This window comes from Oncorhynchus keta, chromosome 19 (assembly GCF_023373465.1).
Source record: "Oncorhynchus keta strain PuntledgeMale-10-30-2019 chromosome 19, Oket_V2, whole genome shotgun sequence".
NCBI lineage: Eukaryota > Metazoa > Chordata > Actinopteri > Salmoniformes > Salmonidae > Oncorhynchus > Oncorhynchus keta.
The window spans coordinates 57,373,407-57,396,953 of record NC_068439.1 but is presented as its reverse complement, the minus strand read 5'-3'; the positions used below and the strand labels follow the sequence as shown (position 1 = coordinate 57,396,953).

Below are 23,547 nucleotides of genomic sequence, written 5' to 3'. Positions count from 1 at the left end.
ACATGTTTTAAGCAGACCACCATAGTGCCCAAGAACACTAAGGTAACATGCCTAAATGACTACCGACCCGTAGCACTCACGTCTGTAGCCATGAAGTGGTTTGAAAGGCTGGTCATGGCTCACATCAACACCATCATCCCAGAAACTCTGGACCCACTCCAATTTGCATACCGACCCAACAGATCCACAGATGATGCAGTCTCTATTGCACTCCACACTACCCTATCCCACCTGGACAAAAGGAACACCTATGTGAGAATGCTATTCATTGACTACAGCTAAGCGGTCAACACCATAGTGCCCTCAAAGCTCATCAATAAGCTAAGGACCCTGGAACTAAACACCTCCCTCTGCAACTGGATCCTGGACATCCTGACGGGCCGCCCCCATGTGGTAAGGGTAGGTAACAACACATCCGCCACGCTGATCCTCAACACAGAGGCCCCTCAAGGTTGTGTGCTCAGCCCCCTCCTGTACTCCCTGTTCACTCATGACTGCACGCCAGGCATGACTCCAACACCATTATTAAGTTTGCAGATGGCACAACAGTGATAGGCCTGATCACCAACAACAGCCTATAGAGACAGCCTATAGAGAGGAGGTTAGAAACCTGGCCATGTGGTGCCAGGACAACAACCTCTCCCTCAATGTGATCAAGACAAAGGAGATGATTGTGGAATACAGGATAAAGAGGACCGAGCACACCCCCATTCTCATCAAACTAACATGATCCAGACACACAATGACAGTCATGAAGCGGGCAAAACAAAACCTATTCCCCCTCAGGAGACTGAAAAGATTTAGCATGGGTCCTCAGATCCTCAAAAGGTTGTACAGCTGCACCATCGAGAGCATCCTGACTGGTTGCATCACTGCCTGGTATGGCAACTGCTCAGCCTCCGACCACAAGAAACTACAGAGGGTAGTGCAAATGGCCCAGTACATCACTGGGGCCAAGCTTCCTGCCATCCAGGACCTCTATACCAGGCAGTGTCAGAGGAAGGCCCTAAAAATTGTCAAAGACTCCAGCCACCCTAATCATAGACTGCTCTCTCTGCTACCCCACGGCAAGCGGTACCGGAGTGCCAAGTCTAGGTCCAAGAGGCTTCTAAACAGCTTCTACCCCCAATCCATTAGACTTCTGAACATCTAGTCCCCCCTCCCCCCACACACACACACCACTACCACTCTCTGTTGTCATCTATGCATGGTCACTTTAATTAACTCTACCTATAAGTACATACTACCTCAACTAACCAGTGCCCCCGCACATTGTCTCTGTACCGGCACCCCCCTGTATTGTTCTTTTTTTTACTGCTGCTCTTTAGTTACTTTTATCTCTTATTCTTATTTGTATTTTTTTAAACTGCACTGTCGGTTATAGGGGCTCGTAAGTAAGCATTTCACTGTAAGGTCTACACCGGTTGTATTCAGCGCATGTGACTAATAACATTTGATTTGATCCACATTGACGGGGCAGCAGCGGAGAGGGTCAAGTGCTTCAAATTCCTCTGTGTCCATATCCCTGAGGACTTAACATGGTCCTCTCATCCCTCATATCCTTAACAACTTTTACAGCTGCACCATCGAGAGCATACTGACTGGTTGTATCACCATCTGGTATGGCAACTGCACCACCCTCGACCAGAAGGCCCAACAGAAAGTGGTGCGGACGGCCCATCCAGGACATACATGCCAGGCCATGTCTGAGAAAGGCCTGAAAAATTGCCAAAGACTCCAGCCACCAGAGACATGGACTGTTCATAATCTCCATGCTTCCGTCTGGCAGGCGGTACCGGTGCATCAAGGTTCAGAACAACAGACTCCTAAACAGCTTCTATCCTTTGGCCATACGACTGCTAAATGAATAACACACTACTGCTCTCCCTCACACCAACGCTGCTGCTAAAATTATTATTGATTAGATTCATTATTACCGCTTCGCTGCTGCTCATTGATTATTGACTTCCATTACCATTTATCTATCTATATATCATGCTACTGGTCACTATTACTCCAGTTTACATGTATTACCATTATTATATTACCATAAATATTTATATATTCCTGCTACCAGTCACTTTCCAGCCGTGTTTACATGTATATCCGCCTTTCACGCCTACACTGACACTCTCACACACACACACCACCACCACCCACCTCCTATGCTGCTGCCATACTGTTTACTACGGTTATTATTATTTATCCTGCTACCAGTAACGTTCTCATAATCTCTGCCTACATGTAAATATTTATCTCAAATACTTCAGTATCTCTGCACATTATACATTTGGCAGAATTATGGACCCTATAGCTTCCTTTCTTATTTCTTGTGTTTTTTTTATTACTTATTCTATTTGATATTGAAAACTGCACTGTTGGGTAGGGCCTTGCAAGTTCATCATTTCCCTGTACTTTTGAATGTGACAAATAAAACTTGAAACTAAATTGGAGCTTATGAGAGCTGTATAAGTAATGTTTAGTGTGACAATCAAAGATACACTCAACTATTGACGGTAACAAACTCAGTTATGACTGTTTATGAGCAAGTGTGTTAGTATGACTGTGCACAAACATACACACACAAACACTCACACAGACAGTGGTCCTTCTGTAGCACAGTTGGTAGAGCATGGCGCTTGTAACGCCAGGGTAGTGGGTTCGATTCCCGGGACCACCCATACGTAGAATGTATGCACACATGACTGTAAGTCGCTTTGGATAAAAGCGTCTGCTAAATGGCATATATTATTATTATTATTATATTATTATATTATTATATATATTATTATATTATATTATATATAACCTCAGGAGACTGTAGAAATTTGGCTTGGCCCCTAAAAACCCCTCACAAACTTTTACAGATGCACCATTGAGAGCATCCTGTTGGGCTGTATCAACGCCTGGTAAGGCAACTACACTGTCCGCAAAGACAGGGCTCTCCGGAGGGTGGTGCAGTCAGCCCAACGCATCACCGGGAGCACACTGTCTGCCCTTCAGGACACCCGGTGTCACAGGAAGGCCAAGAAGATCATCAAGGACCTCAGCCACCCGAGCCACGGCCTGTTCACCCCACTATCATCCAGAAGGCGAGGTCAGTACAGGTGCAATCAAAGCTGGGACCGAGAGACTGAAAAACAGCTTCTATCTCAAGGTTACATTACAGCCTATTCTTAAATTGAATAAATAAAATGTTTCCTAGATCTACACAATACCCCATAAATGACAATATGAAAACCATCAGACTGTTAAACAGCCACCACTAACATTGAGTGCCTGCTGCCAACACACTGACATTGACCCAACTCCAGCCACTTTAATAATGGGAATTGATGGGAAATGATGTAAATATATCACTAGCCACTTTAATCAATGCTACCTTATATAATGTTACTTACCCTACATTATTCATCTCATATGCATACGTATATACTGTACTCTATATCATCGACTGCATCCTTATGTAATACATGTATCACTAGCCACTTGAACTATGCCACTTTGTTTACTTTGTCTACATACTCATCTCATATGTATATACTGTACTCGATACCATCTACTGTATGCTGCCCTGTACCATCACTCATTCATATATCCTAATGTACATATTCTTTATCCCCTTACACTGTGTATAAGACAGTAGTTTTGGAATTGTTAGTTAGATTACTTGTTGGTTATCACTGCATTGTCGGAACTAGAAGCACAAGCATTTCGCTACACTCGCATTAACATCTGCTAACCATGTGTATGTGACAAATAAAATTTGATTTGATTGATTTTGTGTGTGTGTGTTTGTGTCAGGCAGGATGGTCTGGAATGCAGAGTGGAGTGAAGGCCGGTCACCAGTGTCAGAGAACCATTCAACCCATCACCAGAAATAACCCAAAAAGCTTTTAAGAGCATTAATCGTTCTATTCTCGAACCTCTGTGTGTGTGTATGTGTATATGCGTATATATGCGTATGCAACTACCCATGCGTGTTTACGCGACTACTCGTGCGTGTGTATGTGTTTCTGTGTGTGTATCCCCTCCTCCCCCGCCCCACTAGCTCCCCTCAGTCTCAGGAGAGTTTCATCCTGTGTGTTTGGATGGCAGAGAGTGTCGGATTAGATGTGGATTGTGTGTGCGCGTGTGTGCGTGCGTGTGAATAAGTGAATGTGAGGTTTGTGTGTGTGCATGTGACAGAGAGAGGGACAGTGTGTGTATGTGTGCATGTGAGAGAGAGAGGGACAGTGAGTGAGTGAGTGAGTGAGTGAGTGAGTGAGTGAGTGAGTGAGTGAGTGAGTGAGTGAGTGAGTGAGTGGTAGAGGGACCGTGTGTGTGTGTGGGTCCAGGTGTGGAGTGTGCTCTGAGAACACAGTGTTCTCTCACAGGTATGTATGTACTTGTTCACAGTGATCGCCACAAACTATACAATTTCTCATCAAACATACACCAAACAAACTAGCCTCTCCATAAAACTGTCTTCTATACAATGACTGGATATGAAACTGTCAAGTAAACCAACTTCCCAAAATGTAATCTTAGATTTTATATGATAACAGACCAAATGAAACCAAAAACATCCTGGTTAATTTCACTCACTATCTCACAACCAATCATTCAGTTTCCTACTTGAACAGGTTTTGTTTGGTCCCCAGATAAAGAGTTATGCATATACAGGGGTGAATCCCAAATTCCATTTAAGTAACATTTTCACTTAATCTCCCATTGACATCAATGCATTAAGTGAAAATAGGTCTTAATTGGCAGAATTCACCCAATAATGTATATTAGTTGGAATAGTGAATCATGTCCACTCTGTGTTGCACTTCTATCTCCAATATGCTGAACAAGCCCCAGCTGTTTTGAGAAGGAGAGGGCATGGTGGCTTTAGTTCAGGACTCACCGTTCTGCAGCGTCTGAGCACGGGACTCTTTTCCAAGGCTGGTGTGGAACCCAGTACCCAGGACTGGGGCTTTCACTGGACCTGGAAGGAGATTAATATATTAATAATAATATAATAATAATAATAACAACAGGTACTTTTCAGGTACTCAAAGCACTTTTCATTGCATTGGGGAGAATATAATCATCCACTACCAATATGTAGAAGCACCTACCTGGCTAATGCCACTGAAGCCATTCGCCTTTCTGATGTCAAACACTAAAGAGCTGACAAAAATGTTCTGTCAAATTAAAAAGTCATTATTGCAAATTATAACTACATAATTGCTAACCACTCAGCATATTTGAAGAGAGACCATATATTTTACCAAACATTTAGTCTATTTTGAATTAGTTTATTTTTAATCAGCATATGCAAAACAATGTTAATTTACAGAAGAAGTTTGTTTGCGTTCTAAATCTCAGAGTATAAAACCAATGAATATTGCCATCTGGTGGTTTGTGATAGCTAGACAGCACAGCTCAGCAAGAGACGAGATAAAACGCAGGCTTATGACAATTTACCTCTCTCTGCTGGCTTTTTACTGTGATAAACATAAGATTTTGCTTTTACAAGACCAACGTTTCCCAAACTCGGTCCTAGGACCCCAAGGGGTGCACGTTTTGGTTGTTGCCCTAGCACTACACAGCTGATTCAAATAATGAACTCATCATCAAGCTTGAATTATTTGAATCAGCTGTGTAGTGCGAGGCTAAATCAATTTCATATTCAACCACCAAATATAACATTTTGTGCAGTTGGCTATGCATACCCAAATAAGCTTCACTCCTTTTGTAAGAAACGGTGCCAATAGAAGTCATCAAACTTTTTACAAAGCAATCAAGTTCAATCAGTTGCACCTGGTTTCCATTCTGCCTCCTTCTTCTGGTGGTGATTAGTTTACCTGTGACTGAATGACCTTTTTATTTTGTCCCTTTGGTTTGTAGCAAGGGAGTTTCAAAGCAAACTGTTTTGCTTTTCTTGACATCTTTATTTTCTGCTACTATCTGACCAGTACTAGTATTGTTTGCTGGGGATTTGTATAGCAAAATGATGGCTCTAAGTCTTGGCATTAGAATTGGGTAAATTTGATATTCTTAAATTCTGAGTTTGAAGTCACTTGGAAAAATGCAAAACAATTTTGATGTGTTGTGGTTCTCTATGCTTTTACCTGTGAGAAATGTCAGATATTAATTTAACTTTCTCCCAGACTATCATTGCTTTACATGGGGGTTCTTGGAAGTCCCAAAGGTTACAGTATTCCAGAAGGTATGCAGAGTTATTTTCATTGATAAAGGTCTGCATGAGTCTTCTAATGTACCCTAACCTGAATTGTCTCGTGTAGGAGTGGATATACAGTCAGAATGTCGGGATCGATACCTGTGGGTGCATGTTGGTTCGTCTGGCAACGCCCCTAAGTTTGAGGCTGTAGGTGGGTGATGACAAGGTTTAAGTATTTTTTTTTTTGTTACTTTAGACATTACTTCGTCTGGCTCAATTTGATTTAAATGGTGTCTAATTGAAAGATTTGGTGCCCGCTGTCTTAGATAGTGGGTCCTCTATTGGCATTAATAACCATAGTAGGCAATAAGTATCCTATAGTAGGATGGAGTATATTTGTTTAATGTAATTCATGCGCAGAGTGAAATCTAGGGTCCTCTTCTCTGCAGATGCGGCTGGTGTGCATCCCATAGATGTAAAGAATGCGTCCCGGTGTGGTTACACCATCAGCACCTTCAAGATGGATGGCTACACCACTCTCAGGGCTTCCTACTTCTCCTGTCACATTGACAACCAGGTAGCCTATTGGTGCATCCCAATATCTCATTCCTCCTGAAGTGTTCCCGCAATGTAAAAGCGTTGGATTGGTGGAGGCATGGGCTAGTGGGAGGGGGATAATTGGGATATACTGTACGTCTCATCCTAGGACCGCAGAGTTCTAAAGTCTTAGCCCAACCTGATTCAACTGTCTCAATGGATCAAGTGTGGTTTGATGATTTGAATGAGGTGGTGAATAGGGTGTGTTTGTTTAAGGGATGGAACAAAAAGGTGCAGGTTGAGGACCTGGACTCAAACTCCTGTCTTCCCATGCTGGACTGTCATCTTGCTGAGCTGATCAAACCTGATGACTAACAAATATTTGCTGTTTCAGAACGATGAGGTATTCACCTTCCAGTTCAATATCATTGTCATGGATGCCAAGGACCAACAGTCGCGCTACCCTTTGTCTCAGACCTGCTCCCTGCTACTGCCCTGGTCCCAACGGGAGGTTATATGTGAAGAGGACTACATGGAGGTACAGTAAGGCTGCCTTTTCCGGTCCTGGGCCTAGCCTAGTGTGTATACTGGGTTTCAACACTGAGTATAAATGCAATTTGCTTTGTCAAATGAACTCTGATAAATACCCAATCAAATTATTATTTTCTTGACCATTATTTAAGATTCAAACTAATTGATTGATTAATTCTGCTGGCATATAGTGGGCCTCCAGAACCAGAATTGGAAAATCCATCATTGTTTTTCTTTGACAGAAAGTTAGATGACCCCTCTTAAATATAGTCCCATATCCCTTAGGTAACTGTGGGGAGAGATGTGCCTTGTACTACCTCTGAAGGAACCTCAAAGGAAGCATGGAGGGCTGCCCATTCTGTTGTAAGCCACATCCTTTCGACGCATTCAACATGTTTCTTAAGTATAATCTTTGCATTGAAACATGTTCAAGCTTGATCTTGACTCTACTGACTCCTCTTAGGCCCAAAATATAGCCAATTCTGCATGGCAGGTAATGTTCCTAAAGAATGAGGATGAAATGGCCACCATGCCCATCACCGAAGCACATCGACTGGGTTACGAGCTGAGTGCCACTCCGAAAAGGGTTCTCTTCCGCTCTCCCTACAGACAAACTCACGCGGAAATCATAATGGTGGGTATTTCAAGAAATTCTATGCGTTTCAGTACTCTGCGCTGATCTGAAAACATTATTGAAAGAAATATGGTGGGAGCCCTCAAGACGCTTGCTCTTATAGCGGTGTATTCCCAATCAGTGCAGATGAGGAAAAGCAAGAAACGTTGAACTTCTAAAATATAATAAATTAAGGCCTAAAACTGGCAGACCCTTATCCCAACCACATTGTCTTTCTACTCTCAGGTTGACGGTGTTGCGGTGGAGGTCATTCACGGGACAGTGTTCTTCAGTCAGAAAATGATGGTGGTCATGATTGACATATCTGTGGCCTGCACCATAAGTATATTTATTTGTATTCCCCTATATTGCTAAAGAATGGTCTTAAACAATGCCACTACCATTAGCTGCAGCAGATGTTTTGATAACTCCATGCAAATGAGTTTATTATATTCAAATATAATGCACGTAATAATCCAAGACAACTGTGGATTAATATATCTTCAAATAAACCATGAAATTGTGCTTCAATGACCAGGTTTCCAGTGAAGTACATGTAGGATAAATGACAGGCCTGATGGAAACTGGACATTCTGTTAAACTTTCCAAATGTTGTCAAAACAAAATACATAAGATGGGATCATTTTGTCAGTAAAATTATGAGAAATGTCGGAAACGCTAACGCGCAAATATTGATATAATAACCATATCGAACTTGTGACGCGATGGCATGTGTGGTTCTCCCACTTCAACTGGTCCGGCAAGCATGCAGTTTATTAGGCTACTGATAAAATTAATTAACTTCACAGGGTGGTGAACGTGAAAGGAGGTGCGCTTGATGCTCCTTTCCAATAAATATTGGTCTTATTCTGGTGACGTGATGATCAGCGCTTGGCTTCTGTTTGACAAATACTCGCTCTTTTGATACATTTTCTCATGTAGGCTATACGTGTGCTCTTGGCAGCAGCGCCATCTGCGCGTTTTTGGCTGGCACGAACATGCCACTAACATGCTAACCAGACCGGACACGTCGCGTGCGCGAGCGTCGCAAAATAAATTTAGAAATCCATGTTATTCAATTGCACCCACACTGCTCGCGCACGCAAACGAGCGTCTGCGACGCCAAGGTATAAATTACAACTCATTCCTATTTCTGACGCAGATCGCGCTGCAAGTCCGGTCTCTCCCATCTCATTGGTTTATAGAAGCAGGTACCCACGTGCCATCTCCTCACGTGGGTGACAAAGACTAACTGTGTTGCTGGTCGTCGTGGTAATACAATGAACGTTTAGATGCGATCACCATAAGTTAATTGATGAAAAGGCCTGGAAGGAGGGGAGAGAACTAGAAACGATTTGGTTCGCCGTTTTATGTGTGGATTAATTGTCGGAGTAGAGGTCCTTGTGCATTTCAGGTAAAAAAAAAAAACAACTCAATGTTTATCCCAGGACAAATTAGCTAGCAACAGCAAGCTAGCTAAATAGGACAAATTAACGTTAGCTAGCAAGTGCAAGCTAACTAGCTAAATTGCCATACATGTTTAATGATCTTTGACCTGTCCCCAAATTGTCAATGGTTCAGACTTTGTTTTGATATTTTAACCTGCGTGTCGTGAACGCGTTTGGTGTGGGGTGGGACTAAATACGTGCAGCCGGTTTGGGTTCCGTGTAATAGTGGGTAAGCTCTTAACATTTTTTTAACTATTAGTTGAAAATGCAATTGAAACCCATTTAACTAGTTTTAGATTTGTTTTTACGTGCACTGTCATCTGCAACAATTTGATGGAAACATCTCTGAAATGCTGGTTTTATCCAGACTTTAGAATGTTCTCATGAAAATATGTCGCCAATTAGATGGAAACCTAAATGTAAATACGATCACTCATCCACCTCTTGAAAGGAATTCGCATTTGAAAGAAATTCTGTTGTAATTGCTGAATTATTTCAAATTGAGTACTTGTTTAAAATCTACCCACTGTGTGCACATAGTGGCATTTGAAAATGGAGTACTCATTTAGTGATCATGTACAAACCTTCAATCGAGTACTTATGCTCATCCCTACACTGTTAACCAGAGTTATTCAAATCTGAGCCTGGAGGTTCAGGGGTAGACCTACTGATGGGTTTTCTGTTCTACCTGATAATGAAGGTCTGAATATGTCGCTGATTGGCGACATGGCTACCATTCTAAAGACTTGCATTGCTTTCTCGCTCTCAGACCCAGGATACTTTGACGGGGTCAGGCTAATCTGGGAGACCCCCAGGATCATGGCACCGTTGGTCCACAGAGGCTTTGGCTTTGAGAGCAAGCAGATCAACGTGGGCGTGGAGAGCCAACTGCTAGATGAGGGCACGGCGAGGGCCAGGGGCTACACTCTAGAAGTCAAAGGGCTCATGGTACAGATGGGTGTCCCCTTTGGTGCCGAAGGAGGATATAGGAAGGTAAAGGCCACTGGACTTTAGCTCCGATCTGGGTTCAGACATAGCCTGGGTGGCAGTCTGTTTCTGCTCAACTACCAACTCCTTATGGAATTGTCATGCCAAACAGTTTGACAATGGAGTAGGCAAAAGCAAATACTGATCTGGGACTAGGCTAGGTTCAACTGGTGCCAGGTTTTCAAACTGCAACCCCAGAGAGCTTCTGGGTGTAAAGGCTTTTTTTCCCTCCAGCCCAGCACTAAGATGACTCTTCTTTAAATGTCCAATACAGCTGTTTATCACTGAAATTATTTCTGGGTAACAATTAAATACATTTGTGATTAGAAGAAACAAATTGCTTCTTAACCAGGGGCAGATTTTCAAGAAAAAATATTTTCTAGGACTGTGGAAGTGGTCTGAGTGGGGAGGGGAAATCAGAAAATTAGCTGTTATTGGCAGTTTGAAACTTAATAAATAAAATTGGTCTAAGTAATTTACAGCATGGTGAAGTCACTACGGAAGGCCAAAATTCATCCCACCAAAACAAGCCGGAACTTATCAAACCGCTCTTGCACTACAAGGGCATTATTTTATATTTCATATACACAGGAAAGACAAGTTTGTCTACACTGGGCCTTTTTTTTCAACTTTAAATAAATCAACTAGGCCTAATCTTTCATCTGGACCACAATTGAGCAAGTATTTTTGTACTGGGCTGACACACAAGTCTGCACCAAGTAGCTCTCTGGGACTGGAGTTGGAAGACCTGATCTATAGTGATAAAAAATAAATGCAACAATTCCAATGATTTTTACCGAGTTACATTCAATTGACTGATTTCGTTCTATGAAATGCATTCATTAGGCCCTAATCTATGGATTTCACATGACTGGACTGGGGCGCTGCCATGGGTGGGCCTGGGAGGGTGTAGGGCCCCCCACTGGGGAGCCAGGCCCAGCCAATAAGAATTAGTTTTTCCCCACAAGGGCTTTATCACAGACATACTCCTCAGTTTTTATCAGCTTACAAGGTGGCTGGTCTCAGATGATCCTGTATGTGAAAGTCCTAGACTGGTGTGGTTACACGTGGTCTGCGGTTGAGAAGGTGGTTGTAAGTACTACTAAAATGACGTTGGCGGCAGCTTATGGTAGAGAAACTAGTTGAGAAACTCTCTGGCAACAGCTCTGGTGGCCGTTCCTGCAGTCAGCATGGCCATTGCAAGCTCCCTCGACGTAGACATCTGTGGCATTTTATTGTACCCAGCACAAGGTGCACGTGTGTAATGATCAAGTTTAATCAGCTTCTCGATATGCTACACCTGTCCGGTGGATGGATTATGTTGGCAAAAGAGAAATTGTCACTAACAGGGATGAGAAATAATATTTGCATATGGACAATATCCGGGATCTTTTTTTATTTCAGCTAATGATACCTTTTACATGTTGCGTTTAAATATTTTTGTTCAGCATAATATATTCATAGATAATGTTTACCTAGTGTGCTTTTAAACTTAAATTGGTTCTAAAACTAGATTGTTGCTTATTCACAACAGCTTGAAGTGCAAGTTAACTTGCACTGTATTTTCTTAGAGTTTGGTGACAAACAATATCTACCGGGAGATGTACGTGGCTTTCCTGTTCTATGAGCATGTGTTCTCTCATGTCTACACTGATGGTAGCACTGTTGAAACGAGACACCGGCTGCTCAGGGTAGTGGACACTCCATTGCTGTGCCGACACCCCTTCACCGTTGATGTCGACGCCCTTCCTCCATACCACAGTATGTTCATCCTTTTTGCACATAACGAACATGTGGTTACAATAACCAAGGTGTCATTTCCAATGTGCTTTGTGGCATTGCTGATTTCTTGTTAATCCTGGTTATTTGGCTAATTAACCATTTCCTCCATTACTACTCCAGAGACCAGCTTTGAAGAGCATACGTTCAACGTGTACTTGGGGAACATTCCTCACGATGTGGCTCTGATGGGAGTGAAGTTGAATGAAAAGCAGATCTCTGTGTCAGATGCTGCGGAACATGGCTACACTATCAGTAAGATCGTCCATGCCAATGGCACTCATGCCTATACTATCAGGGTTCCTTTTGATGACAAGGCTGTGCATAGGACGGTGAGTACATTTTGGATCAAACACATTTCCATAAATGGAGCTTATAGTCATCATGAATTGCAACTTTTGAAATAATACTTGATTTAAAAAAAAAGAGAAATCTTAATAGTACTTAGGTGAGGGGCTCTTCCAGTACTCCATGGACATGAACTACACGTTAAACATCATGCCCCAGGAAGAGGCTTACTACCATCTAGCCTCTGTTATGGAACAGCTCAGCAACACATGTAAGGACTTGATTTGAAGACGTCTTTATATTTTACTTCAAGCGTAAAATTTTACTTTGAAGACCTTGCTAAAATAACTTGTTTTCAAAAATCTGCATTCTCACCCCAGTCCCTCCTGAGCTCAAAGGGGTTTGCACAAGAGAAGGCATTGTCTTTGACATGACCCAGCCAAGACTGGGATACCTGTGGGAGATCGGGGTCGGTCATGACCCTCTAACATCTGAGCTGGTGGCTGAAAGAGGGTACAACCTGCGAAACGAAAGCCATATTTTGACCTTGGAGGTGCCACTGTTCACTGTTGGCTACACTTATGAGGTACAGTATGTTGTCAATTCTAAAGCAGTGTTTCTCAATCCATTCCTAGGGGAAACCCAAAGGATGCACATTTTGTCTAGCCCAACACTAAAACACAACTGATTCAGCTATTCTCCAAGCCTGTGATTAGCTGTATCTGTTGTGTTGATGCTGGTCTAGAACAAAAAAATATCAGTCTCAATCCATTCTTAGGCAGCGGTTCCCAAACTTTTTGGCTCACCTCCCTTATACATTTGGGTCACAGCTCGTGTTCCCCAACACACTCACGCATTTATATTTTTGAAAGCCTTATTGATGTACACACATATATTTGTTTGCATTTCACTTCATACTTCTATTTGGTCATTTACATGGGTAATTACCATAAACCTATTAATCTATACTCACTCTAATGAGATGGCTGAGCCTGACGCTGGGAGCACAGCAGTTGTATTCAGAGCTTTATGCTTGACACAGATAAAAGTAGTTCATGTTCCACTCTCGTGAGTCGTAACATTTAATGTATGTAAGTGCGGGAAAAGTAGCTTCACCGATGAAAAAGCAATCAGTTTATCAATGCGATTTCAGATGATCCTGGTTATTCCTCTGCGATTGACAGACCGAATTCAACCAGCGGGGTTGTGGCAAAGGCTGCACGCAAGGTCCTGTCACTGGACAGTTCCAGGAATACTGTAGCTCCGATGACAGCGGTGGTGGCAATGAGCGGTTGTTGGCTCCAGTCGTGGTTTTCAGTCTCCTCAAACTAAATCCAGTGAATGCCTCCACACTCGTCCACTCTACTCCACTTGCACTGCCCAGCTCTCCAGCTTCTTCACAATCTCCTCAACTTTGTCAGCCAATCACATAATGTTGGTAATGGGGCCTTGCCGTGACATGTTAATAAGTCTATCAAAAATGTCTGCCAGGTTTGCCAGCCATTCTGCATTGGGTAACTCTGTATCCAGTATGAATAGGTGCTCTTCATCTCTCATTTCAAACAGACGCAGCAGCATTTTACCTCTACAACCACCTGACCTCAGTATGCAACAGTAGCGATTCATGTCTCGTATTTGTGGCTTGCCTTTATGAAGTACACCATTTTGTTTGAAGCATACTAAGAAGCTTATTATCAAGGGCCTTAGAAGAAAGAGCTTCCCTGTGTAACACAATGAGGGAATACTACGCGTGGCACAACAGCTTGTACCTTTGCCTTCAGACCCTTGTTTGCCCATCTGTACACACGCCCATACAGTTCTCCCAACACAGCCCCTCATCCCGCATCATCAAATGTTGAATGTCCCCTCAAGCACACTGCAAAATAACACCTCTTCATGTTGTTTCCCGATAGCAGTATTTGATGAATACGAGAAGGTGAGCTTCATGTGACATCAGCTGACTCATCTAGTTGTAGAGAGAGTTTCCCACTTTTTGTTCGCTCAATTTGACGCTTTCTTTTGCCACTTCATATATTCGCCGGGCAACAGTGTTATCAGACAGCTGGATTTGTTAGAGCTGATGTGCTATTTTCTCTCATACCTATTGCTGCGAGGAGATTGAGTCTCACCAATAGTATGTGGCTTTTTAGATTTCTCATATTTGAGACGCTTAATAACAAACAGCTTTGGTAGGGGTTGTAGTCTGTTGTCAATGTCAGCGTAGAGTGTTTGTGTAAATGTCTCTTCAGTTTCACTGGCTTCAAACTGTTCGATTTTTATTTTTTTAGCACATGCAACACACTGTGGATGTGGATCCCCAATCAACCATGAGACATGTGAAAACAAACTGAATGTAATCGCCTTTGCTGATTTCAAGTGCCAGCTCAACCTTGCGCTCCTTTCCCACTGGTACTAGGGTCTCAACAGGCGGCGCCTCGCTCGGCCTAGGCTCTGTCATTATCAGATGGCGTTTCATCAGTTGTAGATTCACCATCATTAATGGTTGCATTGTCTTTATTTTTGAAAATCAGCCACCTGTTCATATAAGGAAATTAGTCAATCGTACTAAATTAATTAGGCCATAATCTATGGATTTCACATGACTGGGAATACAGATATGAATCTGGTCACAGATGCATCTCAGTACTTCTGTGCATTCAAATTGCCACCAATAAAATGCAATCGTTTGTTGTGAGTAGCTTATGCCTGCCCATACCATAACCCCACCACCGTGGGACACTCTCTTGACATCAGCAAACTGCTCGCCCACATGATCCAATACATGTGGTCTACGGTTGTGGCAGGTTGGACGTACTGCCAAATCCTCTAAAATTACGTAGGTGGCTTATGGTAGCAAAATGAATATTAAAGCCTGGCAACAACTCTGGCATATTCCTGCAGTCAGCATGCCAATTGCACACCCTCTCAACTTGAGAAGTCTGTGGCATTGTGTTGTGACAACACCATCCCCAGCTCAAGGGGCACTTGTGTCATGATCATGCTGTTTAATCAGCTTCTTTATATGCCACACCTGTCAGATGGTTGGATTATTTTGGCAAAGGAGAAACACTCACTAACAGGAACGTAAATTCATTTGTGCACAGTTCGAGAAGTTGTCTGTATGGAAAATTTCTGGGATCTTTTATTTCAGCTCGGCAAGCATGGAGACCAACACTTTACATGTTGCGTTTATATTTTTGTTCAGTGTAGTTAAAACATTTGCACTAGTTTGGGGAGGTGGTCGACCAGTTAAAAAAATAATAATATTGACTAGGCCCACTACATTGGTGTTGAAACTATGCCACCCCCTAGAGGCTCAAGGTAAAATGACTGGCAAAAAAAAGATGCCGTTTGTTAATCTCCCCCTACCTGTCTGTGCCGAAACCACAGTTTGGGAACCACTGATCTAAGGCCTGACCATCAACCAAATTTGGCAGGACATTGCCCTCACTTTAGTAGTTGCTTATAGGCCTACTTCACTGCTATGGGCCAAAACCTTTTCATTTCAGGATATCAACTTGAGGCATTTTTATGGCATATTTGAAATACACTCAAGAGATTCAAGGACTTTGGAGATCCAGACAGCAACAGCAACGCGCTGTCTTTTCAGACGTGATCAGCTTATAAGTGAGTATCCATCCATAACTCGCATGCTTTGTTTTTGTATTGGGCTGTCATCTGCAGCTTTGACCTTTTTTTGTCTTTCCAGTCTGTTCAACTGATGGGATCATGACTGTGTTGACCAGTACAAAAACTACCTGGCCTGCAGTGAATCCACACAGTACTACCCTCTTGGACAGAACCTGTAAACCAAAATTAATGGACGACTCAAGAGTTCTGTTTGAGTTTGGCTTGAACACGTGCAATACCACGGTTATGGTATGATCTCATTTAAAATATAAATTTGGAGCCTGTGGAATTTTGTTTCGTTTCAGCTCAATTTGAAAGGTCAGCTTAATTGTTTCGATTTTAACATTATCTAGGTCTAAATGACAATCCCATAGAACAAACAGTGTACAATAACGCTATAGGCTAGATGTTGGGAATATTCAGTCATACTCTTTTGACTGACTTGAGCTACACATTAAAGTAACCGAAGTTTCCACTTGTCTTATAGGTTGAAGACTCTTCTGTAGTGTATGAAAACGAGATCCTGTCTTATAGGGAGCTCATACTTGACAGCGCTTCTTTAATCTTCAGGGATTCTAAATTCAGGTAAAGATCAGTCATGGTTATTTGGGAACATGATCGATCTTAGCATTTCAATGCTGTCATTTTCATGATACAATACCCTGATCTGAATATGTTAATGTATTTGTGCAATAAGCTACTTAAGAATACAGTAGGTGACCTAGGTGTGAATAATCATAGTCCCAAATGTCATTAATAAATCTGATCAAGAAATGTGGATTAACTGTGGCTGCATATGGCACAGCTCTAATGACCTTTCCTTTTTAGACTCTCAGTGCGATGTCTCTATCCACTTAGCTCAGTCAGTAGGCTGTTTGTGGACAGGACTTTTAAATCTCAAATGTCTGGGGTTGGCTCAATAAAATTCACAGGGAGCAACAAAGGTAAGATTGTTTTACATAACTACATGTAGTTTTGAGCAGTTTTGAGAAATTGAAAATTAAAAAAAATCCTTTGTTTTAGATGGCGCAGCCAATAAACCAGTGCCTGACTGTCCACAGCAAGTTCCCACCAACACTGAAAGTGTCCAGGTTATCGGCACAAAGCCTTCTCCAAGCAATCATGAGGTGTCACAGACAGGGGGGCATTATGGTACCAATTATGGATCTTTAACAGCTGACAACACCCTGGATCCTTCTCTCAGCCATTACAGCGGTCTCCAAAGAAGTGGTACCCCACAATCATCCAGCAATGTACAAAGTGTTCTGAATCGCTATGGACTTGTGCAAGGTGGAAGTGCTTATGGTACTGGCCAACACAAATTAAGTGACACCCCAGCCATAAATGTCTATGAATCCACCCAGGATGTTAATACTCCACATCAAAAGGGTATGGGAATCAGGCCTGAAACTGATGGAGGCAGCAGGCTCGGTGGATATGGGCAATTTCCCATCCATAGCCCTGTCCAGGGTGACAGGATCAAATATATCCCAGGCCACTCTAGGCCTACATCTGCAAAGACTATCAATGTCCAATCTAGTGTCCTCAATCTAGTTCCCAGCCACTTAAACAGTACTCGTGGTGGCAGCACTCAAAATGCACAGCAACATTTGAGACCTCACCCAAACTATGAGGGTAAGAGACCAAGCAACTCTGCCCAACATGAGATGTACAATGCTGTACAATCAGCAAAGGTGCGCAAACCAGCCACAAGCCATCATGCAACTGTCCAAACGGTGAACAATAAGCCCACTTTAAGTAACCCCACTGCACAAAGTGGCAGCACACCGCAGCATTCTGGAGGTAATGTCCTCTCTGGCTTAAGACACTATAGCCAATATGGTGTTTTGCAAATTTCTGATGGCATATCTATCCCCCAGCAATATGTCAAGCCAGCCAGTGAACAATATACTCCTGGCACTGTCAAGACCCCAAGACACTATGACACTCCAAGCAAGGTAAACCCTTTCCTTGCTTCCTATGTTTACCAGAATACTAAAGTACAACCTGGTTCCAACTACAACACAGATGCCCAGCGTTTTGGTGTGAAACAAGTCCTTCCTGCTAATGCATATGGTTCTTCTCAAGTAAGGAACAGCTTCCAGCAAGTCCCCAGTCACAAAGTCCCACTAGGTGACTGTGCCCAAGGTACCTCAAGTTATGTGAAACCTGCTTCCAGAGACAACTTTGTTGTTCAAGGTGTAGATCGTCAACCTACCACCAGCAAAGTCCCTGATTACAGCATGTATGGGGATAGCCAAAGTGGTTTATCTCAAGTTCCCAGTCATGATGGTCTTGGCCATGATGAAACCTCCTTTGGAGAAGTGAAGTCCACCAAAGCTCAATTGGCACCAATTAAGATGCTTGTACCTAGCCAACTTTCTGTAAACAAATATGGACCTAGCAAGGGACAATATGCCAAGCCAGCTTCTGGCTATTATGGATCCTCAGTTGGCAGGACTGAAATTGTCTACAGTGGTACAAAACCTAACACAGACTATTACAGCACAGCACAGGGCACGGTCTACCAAGCTTCAGACAATGTCCAGTCTACCCCTCAGTTCCCATTTGTGAAGTCTGATGGCAATATCACTCAACCTAACCCCAGCAATACCAAACCTGTTCACTCTGGTATATGCCAAAGCCACAAACTTCATAATAGTGCAGCCTCTAGCTTCTATGGAACCAGCCAGGACACACATTATGTCCCTGTGGCTAGAAAGTATGATGCTTACAATAGCAATCATGTCCAACCAGCTTCGAACCAGTATGTGGGAACGCAAACCAGCATTGTTACACCTGGTCCGTACAGTGGAACTCTGCAGAAACTAGCTACTAGCCTGCATGCTGCCTCTCAACCACATAATGTCCAACCCATGACTAGTTGGTATGGTGCTACTCAACACATTGCAATCAAACCTGCCCTTAGCCAACATCAAGTTTCACAAAGTGATAGAGTTAAACCTGCTACTAGCAAGTATGTAATCCTTCAACACCACAGCATCCAACAAGTTCCTGGCCAGGATGTTTCTCAACGCAGTAGTGTGAAACCTGCCACAAGCACATCTCAATCGGTGCCTAGCCAGTATGATGGTTCTCAAAGCAGCAGAGTTGCCCATGCCCCTATTGGGACTATTATTTTTCAGCAGAACATCATACATCATACTTCTAACCAAGACAGGGGTCCACAAAGTGTCAGCGTTAAACCTACCAAGTCTGCTCCTACTCACAGTAATATCAACCAACAAGCTACTGGCCAGTATGGAGGTTCACAAAGCTACAGAGTTGAGCCAGCGCCACCACATCAGATCAGGATCCAACCTGCCACTAGTGGCATAAGGGAACACTCTCCTGGTCAGTCTGCTTCTTCTCACCTAAACATTGACCAAGCTACAAGTGTGTATGGAGGTTCACAAAGCCACAGAAGAACTCCAGCTCCTAGCAAATATGGTGCTTCTACTGTTCAGTATGCAGCAAAAGGACAAGAGCGAAATCCGCTTGCAGTCATAAGTGGTAGCAATGTTGATACTGACGGATCAGATCCTTGTGTGGAATGTTCCCTGGGCAACTCTCGAGGAAATTCAAACTTCATAAAAGTTAGCAGTGGAGGCCAGCCTATGGTTGTCTTGGGCACCAGTGTCTTGAGAAATCCCAGCTGTGTCAGTCCTATTTATTGTTTGTTCAACCAAGGGTCAGCCCAAAGTGGTAGTACCCAATCAGTAGAAAAACAACAGAACTTTGCCCAGAGCCACATTGTCCAGGATCCACTCAGCCATTTCCAACAAACATCTCAGGGTGGCAAAATAAATGGCCAACCTGACCCAATTCATGGTACCACTTCTAACTTTCATCAACCTGTGCAGCATGGTGGTCATCTTCAAGCATTAAAAAGAGGTGAAACTACACTAGGCTACCATGGGTCTGCACAGCTTACCAGTGCCCAGCTGTCACCCAGCCAAGTAAAACCAGCTTCTGCCTATTACAGTAAATACCAACATGGTTTTAGCAAGAATGCTTATGGAACTGTACAATCAGCCAATGGTGCCTATGAGAACACCCAGGGCAGCAATGGCCAACTTAATCGTAGACAACATGGGTCACCTTTAAGCTTCTATAGAGCTGTTCATGTTAGTGCTAAGAAACCTTCATCAATGACCAGTGTTCAATCCCCAAGATACGGGGTTGTACAAACAGGCAATATCCAACGAGACAGAAACCCCAACACTCATAGTGAGTATGGAGCAAACTGTCTTGGTTGTGGACAAATTCTTTCAGATCACCATGGGTACTTATCTAGCCTCAAAGGCATGCAAGGTGGAGCTGAGAATAAGCCCAACAACTTGAACTTCATCTCTACAGAAAAAGGAAAAGCTACAAACATGCCCAAAGTCAGTGGTAACCATATTGATGCTGAAGGATCACAAAACTGTCCTGACAACTCTGGGCCAAGTTCAAATAACCCTCTAAACCCCAGGAGCAGTGACCCAGGCCGCTACGGTGGTAGTGTGCATGAAGGCATCTTGAGAGGTAGGCAATATGTCCTATAATTATCATGTAACCCTAGACTATAGCTGTGATCAAAGCAAACTACTTAATAAGATAAGCAATCTGCCTGTGTAGCCATAATTTCTGGATAATACAAAATGTAGATCCTTTAACATGTAACTTCTATTTCATCAGGTAAGCGTGGCCAAAGAAATTAAAAAGCCAACGTGAGCTGAACACCTTGGAACATCACTCAATGTAACTTGTCAATTGTTCCTCTAGGATAATGTTGCTAACTGGGGAATCTTCCATGCCTATCAAGATCTTCTATTGCAATACATTTCTATTTCAGATATTATGGCGTTGGAGTGTTTTTAGTCTAACCTTTAAATTTAACCTTGTCTATTCAAGTGCGATTTTCGATTGGAAGGTTAACTATAGCCCACAGACTGGGTTCATAAGCTACATATTGCATGGTTCTAGGACAAAAAAAAGTAGAAAGTAAGGAGCTAATTCTTACTATTCCGTCAAAATTAAGCATCATACAAAGACTATAAATAAGTTGATCATTTAAGATGAAGAAACTACAGGAAGTAACATTTCTATGAAATTCTGGACCAGACGTGTGCTTAAAGGCCCACTCTGTGAATTTGCGTGTTTGTGTTTAACGTTACAGCCATCTCAAATAAAAATGTATGTCCGTTGATTCAATGTCACATTTTTAAATGCCTCATGCACTTCATTTAAAATTATTTATAAAATAAGGTTTTATGCCATTTTGTAAATGATCTTTAACCATTTTTATTTTTTTTATTTTACCTTTATTTAACCAGGCAAGTCAGTTAAGAACAAATTCTTATTTTCAATGACGGCATCGCGGGTTAACTGCCTGTTCAGGGGCAGAATGACAGATTTGTACCTTGTCAGCTCGGGGGTTTGAACTCGCAACCTTCCGGTTACTAGTCCAACGCTCTAACCACTAGGCTACCTGCATTGGAGTAGTTACATTTTTCCAGCCATAGCCATCTCAGCATTTTTTTATTTATTTTACCTTTATTTTACTAGGCAAGTCAGTTAAGAACAAATTCTTATTTTCAATGACTGCCTAGGAACAATGGGTTAACTGCCTGTTCAGGGGCAGAACGACAGCTCGGGGATTTGAACTTGCAACCTTTCGGTTGGTTACTAGTCCAACGCTCTAACCACTAGGCTACCCTGCCGCCCCAGTATAGCAAATGAAGTGGCAGGGTAGCCCAATATTAGATCTCTGATTTAATTACACAAGTTCTAAAGGCATTCCATAGCGACTGTGATCGAGAATTTCTGGTATAATGACTACCTGCTAGCAGCATGTGTTCTGAATCCGAAGTGACCTCAATAATAGGTAGATGGTTCTGATTTGGAGAATTGCTATTTGCATCACCGAGCAGTGAACGTAACTATTAAACCATGTTTTTTTTAGCTGCTTCCCCTCCCCAAATAAATCTAATATGGATGCCAATGTTGTTCTAGCTTCGCACGTCGATGTTTCCGTCACTTCTCGTCTGGGGCAGCACCTGCCTGTTTTGCAGGACTCATTAGCTAACCGACAGGTGTGAACCACAGACTGGTGTACACAGAAAGCAAAAACCAAACATTTATTACACAGTATTCTTATTTATGTATCCCAATTATTATCATCTTGCCTCTCATCGCTCATCCATATTTTTATATATTCTTAATCCATTCCTTAGATGTGTGTATTAGATAGTTGTTGTGAAATTGTTAGATATTGCTGCACTGTCAGAACTAGAAGCACAAGCATTTCGCTACACTCGCAATAACATCTGCTAACCATGTATGTGACCAATTTGATTTAAGTTTCTTGCTCATTGTTCGGTGATGCAAATTGCTTCCTTTTAAAAAAAAAATTCAATCAGAAGTCTCCAGAATATTTTTTTTATATATGGATGTAGCTATGGACATGGGGCACATGCTGCTAGCAGGTAGTCATTGTACCAGAAGTTCTCAAATGCAGTCGCTATGGAATGCCCATAGACCTTGTCTTATTCATTAAATCAGAGGTCTAATATTGTGCTAGTGGCATGATTGTAGACTTCAAAACCATATGCATATCATTCATTTAAAATTCCCATATTTATGATGTGCAATTTATTTTTTATGAATGACCTTACAGCAAGACCATAACACAATTAGCTGAACTTAGAATAGTATCTTTCATTCCAACTTCCAGGGTGAACACTTCATAATGGGTTTGTGAAGGCTTTATTGTTGTTACTATTTCTCAAATCATAAGAAAACAGCATGGGGGTTATGAAACATTTAGCAAAGCCCACAAGATGTAGCCAAATGCTGATTTTTTTTATATATTTTTTTATATATATATATATATATATTTTAAAGGTAGTCTATGATTTGTGAAACATTTATGTAGCCTAGTGCTTATGATGACTTTATGCACTATATATACTTTTTGTTTAATCTAACTGCAAGGATTTCTTCCCAATTGTATTATACCATCAAGCTTATTTGAACAGGTGTCTTTATTTGTGAAGAACTTTTCTTACATTGTCTGCTTAACATCAGAGACAAGCTTGCATGTAATCTGGTGCATTTTCACATGCAATATTTAGCATCTCTAAATATGGATTTGGGCAGAGGATATTTGTGTAATACTGCACAGTAAGATCTTTTTTTTTGTGTGTGTGATGCTGAAGTCTTATGCAAAATGCAGGTCTTACCATCTGCTGAGACGAATTGCCCCACAGCTGACGAAATCCCACCACTGCCTTCCACGAATTGCACCTCGGACACGATGATGTTGTCCTCCAGCACAGACCCACAGTTCGTGCATACTGCATTGCCCCGAGCCTGATCGAGGTCGATCTCGGAACAACCACAGTTCTTGCATATGCGGGAAGTCATGTCTGTGGTGTCCGCCCAAATAAACCTGTATCAAAAGAGGATAATTTGTCACTTCTGTGTAACGTTTGCTACATAATCGTATTTACACATTCCCCATGCAATGTGTTGATTACACCAGTAGGCCACCATTGACAAGCCATCAATATATTTGTGCATGCTAAACTTTGCTTTAG

The 23,547-nt window shown here is 42.2% G+C and overlaps 2 protein-coding genes across 11 annotated transcripts in view; one reads left to right on the top strand and one right to left on the bottom strand.

The window, feature by feature from the left end:
- The window catches only part of brf1b (BRF1 RNA polymerase III transcription initiation factor subunit b), a 122,945-nt gene that overhangs the window by 98,834 nt on the left and 564 nt on the right, over positions 1-23,547 (bottom strand). Inside the window, exons 1-3 of one of the 4 annotated variants that reach the window (XM_035793997.2) lie at positions 5,703-5,806; positions 5,106-5,157; positions 4,892-4,972 (exon numbers count right to left, since the gene is read on the bottom strand). Coding sequence is in view for 1 of the 4 variants with exons in the window: in XM_035793994.2 (XP_035649887.1) it covers positions 4,892-4,972; positions 23,191-23,374 (265 nt within the window). In the remaining 3 variants the exon portion in view is untranslated. Of the gene's footprint in view, positions 1-4,891; positions 4,973-5,105; positions 5,172-5,454; positions 5,539-5,702; positions 5,807-23,190; positions 23,400-23,547 lie in introns of those variants that run through there. The other 3 variants (XM_035793995.2, XM_035793996.2, XM_035793994.2) reach the window with 3 other exon arrangements.
- Positions 5,838-23,333, top strand: LOC118398540 (uncharacterized). Of its 7 annotated transcripts, none has more exons than XM_035793987.2 (19): positions 5,838-6,012; positions 6,141-6,199; positions 6,276-6,362; positions 6,601-6,728; positions 7,083-7,226; positions 7,505-7,582; positions 7,683-7,853; positions 8,079-8,175; positions 10,050-10,273; positions 11,839-12,028; positions 12,170-12,378; positions 12,488-12,605; positions 12,715-12,920; positions 15,844-15,961; positions 16,044-16,213; positions 16,452-16,549; positions 16,793-16,908; positions 16,988-20,491; positions 23,184-23,333. In XM_035793987.2, exons 1-19 carry the CDS (start codon positions 5,981-5,983, stop codon positions 23,198-23,200), a joined length of 5,766 nt encoding a protein of 1,921 aa, XP_035649880.1. In that variant the 5' UTR covers positions 5,838-5,980; the 3' UTR covers positions 23,201-23,333. The 7 variants fall into 7 exon arrangements, with proteins under 7 accessions (XP_035649880.1, XP_035649882.1, XP_035649881.1 ...); XM_035793989.2 differs by lacking the exon at positions 23,184-23,333 and adding an exon at positions 20,645-21,262 and having other exon boundaries at positions 12,512-12,605; XM_035793988.2 differs by lacking the exon at positions 23,184-23,333 and adding an exon at positions 20,732-21,262.

Excerpts from the sequence above, each read along its gene's own strand:
- LOC118398540 (XM_035793986.2), top strand. The coding sequence starts at position 5,981 with ATGATGGCTCTAAGTCTTGGCATTAGAATTGG. Across the intron at positions 7,854-8,078 it reads CTCACGCGGAAATCATAATG|GTTGACGGTGTTGCGGTGGA; the intron begins GTGGGTATTTCA and ends TTCTACTCTCAG. Across the intron at positions 12,921-15,843 it reads CTGTTGGCTACACTTATGAG|GATATCAACTTGAGGCATTT; the intron begins GTACAGTATGTT and ends TTTTCATTTCAG.